Below are 6458 nucleotides of genomic sequence, written 5' to 3' on the forward strand. Positions count from 1 at the left end.
ATGTCTGGAGATGATCTAGTCCAGCCCTGACCAAGGGAGGTGACACAGGAATGCACCCAGGCAGGTTTTGAATCAGATTGTCTCCTCTAGAGAAGGAAACCTCATGACCTCCCTGGGAAGCCTGTGCTCCAGTGCTCTGCCACCTTCAGTGTCAAGAAATCCTTCCCCACATTTAATTCCTAATGAAAATGAAACAAAGCAGCCGGGCACAGATGTTCAAACAGCAGTATGGTGCTACAGAAGCAGCACTCTTCCATTTCCTGACAGCTTCAAGTCAGGACAGGATGACTGAAGCTGACCCCTGGTGAAAGCTGAGCAGCTGCGATTTTGTTATCAGAGACAATTTACGGCCAGCACTCACTTTTGTGCAAATCACACTCTGTGCAGCTCTGGAAGGTTATTCCACTAACAAAACCCCACTTTCAGACCCAAACCAACTCCAGCAATGCGATGTTTCGTGAACACCACAGTGACCTCCTCAGACAGCAAGCCGCATTGATCACGAGCACATTTGCACACCTCAAAAATCCCAGGCTGATTTAGGATCGAACACAGCCCGCGAGTTTTATTCCCCACAGGCCACCTGGAGCCGGAGCCCCGCCCGCCTCGCGCCCCGCCCCGCCCCGCCCTCCCCGCGCGCCTGGGGCTGGGTGGGGCCCGCGCAGGCGCAGTGCGCCGGGGGCGCGCGCCCGCTTCACTGACGTCAAAACAGCTCGCGACGGCGGCCGCGGTTGCTGCGGAGCGGCTCCCGGTGTCCCTCGGATCCCAGCGTCCTTCCGATCCCGGTGTGCCGCCCATCCCGGACCCACCGGCGGTGAGAGCCCTGCGGCGGGGCCGCCTCGCCCCCGCGGGGCGCCGGGGCACGGCCGGGGGCGGCGGCCGCACGTGGCCCGCGGTTGCGGCGGGCCCCCAGCCCGGCCCTGCCCGAGGGGGCTCTGGGGCGCTGCGGGGAGGGTGGGCACGGGAGGGACGGACGGACGGACGGAGGGACGGAGCGAGGGAGGGAGGGAGGGAGGGAAAGGGATGGCTCCGGCTTCCCGGGCGGATGAGTGCTGTATTTTCTAATCCCCGTACTGCTCTCCTCAGCGGACATAACGCGAAACTTAAAGGCACTTCTGGATTCTTCGTGCGGGAGAAACCAGTTCAAGTTTGGCGCGGGGGGGAGCACGGAGCAACTCTCTGCTTTCTTGTAATTGTGCCTTGGTAACCATTAGTAACCAAGTGATGCAATATCATTTAACTCTCATGGGCTTCAGCTCAGCCTGCTGACCGGTTGTTTTATTGCTTTCCAAGATCTTCCTGTACATCCATCAAATTTCACTTTTCGAATCATGGAGGGAGAACAGATTATGGAGGGACAGCCACAGGTATTACAAGAAATGCTTTATGTGCTTCATGTTATATGCATAAAAGGAGCATCTTAGCTTTTCTAACCACCTGTTATTTTACAGGTTCCGGAAAATCCTCATTCCGAATACGGCCTCACTGAAAATGTAGAGGTAACAAAGATTTTGTTGCAATGGAAGTCCCATTTGTGATTAGGGAAAAAAGTTGAATCCTGAGTCTAAGTTCAGAAAATGTAGTATTATCAGTGGTGCTAAGCAATACCTGTCCCTTGCAGAAATAGCTGTAAATATATTTTCTGTTGTGCTGCTTCCATTGTACTAAATTGTACTGAAGTAAATAATGGCCCTTTTAATTAGTTGGGGTTTTTTTGAAGTATCTTATAATTATTATCTGTTTTATTGCTATGTGTGAGAGATATGGATATATATTATGGCACAGAAAAAGCATCCACTTTAGTCTCAACGTGAGCTAGGTAGACTGGGACAATCACTTCCTAACTCTATGGCATTTATTTACTCTTCTTATTAAAGAGAAGCCTTCAGTCTCTCTTTATTATAAGTTGCTATTCTGTACTAAGCTTTTGCAGAAACTATTCTTAAATCTTCTGAGACTCATCTCTCTGATAACTGCTTGCCCCTATGCCTCAGCTTCCATGGTTCCTACAGAACCATACCACATTGGTCCCATGTCAGTAGATTCATGTACATTGCATTGAATACACTTGGTTTGCTGGCAGTGGGAGGGTATCACTTTTCAACTACAGTTAATGGTATAAGATGATTCAGCACTTTTTGATCAAAAAGTATCTGGAAGCATTTTGCATATGTTTTCTTTAAAGTTTTCATCTATACTTGGGTAGAGCACAGTCACAAAGGACTTGACTTTAGCAGAGTCCTGTTTTTCAGGCTTCACCTGAATTCCTTGTGCTTTTAGCATTTTTTTAGAAGCATATGTCTACAAGAACCATGTAACTGAGACTCTTGTTAGTATTCACTCCTGTCTTAGTGATGTAGAGTCCAAATCAGTGAAAGCAAAAGCAGGACTAAAAATTACTTGATTGGATATCTTCTCTTGTAGGAAACTTAAAACTTCTAAACAATGTTTCGCCAAAACATAGGAATTTAACAGAAGGTTCCTTTGGATTAGGTTTTTGTGCAAGGAAAAATGTGCAGTTAAATATTCTTAAACTATATAAAGAAATTATTGCCATTGAATTGCAGAGATGGGTACTTCACGCACATACTTCAAAGTAGGTGTGGCTGCTATTACCAATGTTCATTCACCTATTTTTTTTATTTTTTTTTTTACTTCAGAGGATAGTAGAAAACGAGAAACTAAATGCTGAGAAAGCATCAAAGCAGAAGGTAGATCTTCAGTCATTACCTACACGTGCCTACTTGGATCAGACAGTTGTACCCATCTTGCTACAGGGACTTGCTGTTCTTGCAAAAGAGAGGTAAGATGCTTCTGTGTTCCTTCTGTTCCTAGGAAAATGTAGGTTTCAAACTTGGGCAGTGCAGCACCTTTCAGGCCTCACACACTGAAGCTGGCTTTGCTCTTTGTAAGATTGTCATTACAACAGGTTTGTGAACCTATGGATTACTGTGATTGACTATGCAGGGTGGGTTCCTCACTTAGGCACACATGGCATGATAGGAGTTATTTATTGAATTCATGATCTCCCTGTGAGATATGCTACTGCAAAAGTTTTAAAGGGAAAAGTGGAAGGGATTTTGTTAATTTTATCACATAATTCACCTTAGAAGCAAGGGAAGAGGATGTTCTAGTTCTGAAGATTTTTGTAGTGTGGAATTATAAAGAGTTCTGCTTGACATTTAAGAGAAGGAAAGACAAATCAGGCATGACATGTGTCTTTGACAGAGATTAAAATACTTTCTAAGGGTGTGGCTGAGCCTGCTCTAACACAGTAAAAAGCAGACTAATGGTTTATCATCTGAGTAAAGATTATGAAGTTGAGGTGCCCCACCCCTCTTTACCAGGCAGAAAGGTATCCTTCAATAACAGCAAACAGGTCTTCATCTTAACAAAACTAATTTCTAGCCTTTTGGTGTATCCTCACTAGTGGCAAATTGTACTTTTTGTAACCGTCTCTCAAACTGAAATAATACAATCAAAAGCTGGTATAGATGACTATAATTTCATCATGGCACCTACAGTTAGAAAACCATCAACAGTGTATGAACTTCAAAAGGAGTTGGGAATTTAAACTGCAGTGTACAGACAACTAATTAAGCAAAATGAGGCACCTAGGGAGGTCCACCCCATGTGCATGCCTGCTGGATGTGCAGATCTTCAGCTGACATCTGTGGGAGTTCTGCTGCAGACTCAATGTAAAACACAGCCCAAGGTTAATACCTCACCCTTACACTCTGGATATTTGTGTGACAGGCAAGCCTTTCCCTTCTCTTTCTCTTTCCCTTCCCCTTGCCTTTCTCTCTCTTCCCTTCCCCTTGCTTTGCTTTTTTTTTTGTCTTCTTTATTGGCTCTCATCACAGGAGTGAAATTGGATCATTGATAGGAGGGGTTGGGGAACATACAGGTTAAAATGTGAATAGTATGAACCTGCCAGCTCAAACTGGCTGTTCAGCTGAGCATAATAAACCCTCAGGAGTGAGAAAGCTGAACTGTCAGCTCTGCTGTATAATCTACTGCTTAAAATTGAACAGAAAAGTTACTAGTGGATACTAAGTTCTTTTTCAAAGGAATATAGAAATGTTCAGGGAACAGCCCAGTACATCTGATGTTCATGCCTGGAATTCAGTAGAAATTACCAACCAGGATAGTGAGCATATGGATAAATGACATATTTGGGAGGAGGTCAACACAATTTTTATCAGGTCTTTTAAATGTCTTTGAGTTTATTGAAGGAGTCAGCAAACATACATAAAGAGGAATGCAGATGATGCAGTCTGTCTTTAAATTTCAAAAACGCTTTTAACATAGTTATTCACTAACAGCTTTTAAAGAGAGTTAATTGCTGGTGGTATTAAAGGAAACACCTTTATACGGATGAGGGACTGATGGGAAGGAAGGTATGAGATAGAGGGTAGAAGTAAATGTTGGAATTTTCATGGTGAAACAAGCTCAACACTATAATTATGGAAAAGATTACTTATAATGATATGAAGAAGTGACTGACAAAAGTTGTTAATGAAACTTGAGTTGGTAATGATTAGGGAGTTTTGTGTTTCAGTTTCTGCTTGTGTGTTAAGTTGATAAATTGTAAATAATTGTGCAGGAACTTCATAAAACTGTGAAGACTGCCATGAAAAATTTAAACTGACAGAAAGTGACACTGAATACAAGTAAACATAAAATTGTGGACCTCTGAGGGTAGTAAAAAACAGGACTGACAAAATGTTAGAGTCTGAGCTGAAAGCTACCCTTGTGGAAAAACGTCTTTAAACTGTTACAGTATATGTCAATGCACTGCTTTAATCAAAAGTAAATTCTGAATGGTAAGCTTAGAAATTGAAGGGGTAAAATCAACTTAAAAATAAAGGGGTAAAAACCAAGCATAATGTCACTATTTAAATTTGTGATGATCTTGTATTTTTAGTATTCTGTGTCATTCCCCTGTATTCTGGTAGAATGTAAAATGGTCAGACAATTAAGCTTTTTTTTTTTTTTTTCTTTCCATTGAGGACATTAACATTTTATTTGTTCTTAAGAGGCAGCTGGTCAAAACTGTGGAGTAATCCATTCAGGACTATTAAGGGTGCTAGCTCAGGAATTGGTACATGCTTGGAAGCCAAAAGGATGGTCCCCAGAAGTATCTCTGCATATTTTTGTTGTTGTTGTTTTTGTGCTCTTTATAGGCATATTTGCTCACTGCCAGACCTTTGGTTTGACCTACTGTGGAATAAGTATGTGATTTATTCTGTGGAGAGAATCCAGATTAGCAGGATTCATATGGTATAGCTAGAGGAGTTCTTTAAAAAAAAAACAAACTGCAGACTAAGGCCAGTGATCAAAAGCGTTTATTATTTACTACTCGCGAGTTACAGCACTTCTCAAACTTGAAGATTTGTTGAGTTCCTTTTAGTTGCCAGATACTGTGAAAACAACTAATACACTGAGATACACAATAACCACTCGAAAAAAAAAAATTAAGGAAAAAGCACAGATTCAGTTTCACTTTAAATAGCATAAGTGACAGAAATGGGCACATGCATGTCATATCCAATGATGTACATACAGTATTTATGCTTACAGACTGTGGTTTTAGGGATGTAACTGTTGTAGCAATTTAGTAACACTGAACTAGCAGTGACTAAGACACCTTTTTTAAAATCTTTCTCGTTAGACATACTGTGGGAAATTTACAGAGTCACTTTTGGTAGCTGATCATCCCTAAATTGATGCTTAGAAATGTTTGGGAGGAGTTACGTTGCTTTTAAGGGAAGGTGATTGGTCCTTCAGCTACCTAATTTCATATAATAAAAAATAATTGCTTTTGATTTACTTTTTTTCTTTGCAGACCACCCAATCCCATTGAATTTCTAGCAGCATATCTTTTAAAAAACAAGTCACAATTTGAGGACCGAAATTAACTCCATAAAAATGAGGACAGTTTGGCTGCTAGACTGAAATGCTCATTTGCCGCTATTTGTTTTCTGCTGTAAAAATCCTTTGGCCACGTTGTTGTCTTTCTTAACTGCACAGTTTGCTTTATCTTTTGAGTTTATTTAATAAAGAACACTTTACATTTAATTGTTCTCTTGTTTTAAACTAGCTATTAAGAGACTTTCAGAATAAAGTACTGAAACTGCACTAGTGGACGAAAGTCTGAATAATTCCATGGGGCTACATCCTCTGAATGCATGGCATAAAGGGGAACAATTTATCACAAGAATCACATGGCTGATAATGTATGTAACTTAACTGGGTTTTATATAGCACCCTCTAGTGCAGCATGCCTAAACAAAAAGCAAAGAAATGCAGAACAATTAAAATTTATTTATTAAGTAGAGGAGAGAACTTGCTTCAGAACACTAGGAAATGGGTTTAGTTATAATAAACAGTGAGATCCAGCAGATCCAGATCACCTACAGACAGCATCCAGTGTCTCACATAGGTACATTAGTGAG

The 6458-nt window shown here is 41.4% G+C and overlaps 1 protein-coding gene across 3 annotated transcripts; it reads left to right on the forward strand.

Annotated features, from left to right (window-relative positions):
• The first annotated feature begins 640 nt into the window (after positions 1–640).
• On the forward strand, positions 641–6081 carry DPY30 (dpy-30 histone methyltransferase complex regulatory subunit). 3 transcript variants are annotated; one of them, XM_056487001.1, is made up of 6 exons: positions 641–814; positions 1087–1203; positions 1294–1367; positions 1452–1499; positions 2661–2803; positions 5849–6081. In XM_056487001.1, exons 3-6 carry the CDS (start codon positions 1332–1334, stop codon positions 5919–5921), a joined length of 300 nt encoding a protein of 99 aa, XP_056342976.1. In that variant the 5' UTR covers positions 641–814; positions 1087–1203; positions 1294–1331; the 3' UTR covers positions 5922–6081. The 3 variants fall into 3 exon arrangements, with proteins under 3 accessions (XP_056342976.1, XP_056342977.1, XP_056342978.1); XM_056487002.1 differs by lacking the exon at positions 1087–1203 and having other exon boundaries at positions 669–814; XM_056487003.1 differs by lacking the exon at positions 5849–6081 and having other exon boundaries at positions 677–814; positions 2661–2807.
• Positions 6082–6458: the final 377 nt, after the last annotated feature.

Source organism: Oenanthe melanoleuca, chromosome 3, assembly GCF_029582105.1.
Source record: "Oenanthe melanoleuca isolate GR-GAL-2019-014 chromosome 3, OMel1.0, whole genome shotgun sequence".
NCBI lineage: Eukaryota > Metazoa > Chordata > Aves > Passeriformes > Muscicapidae > Oenanthe > Oenanthe melanoleuca.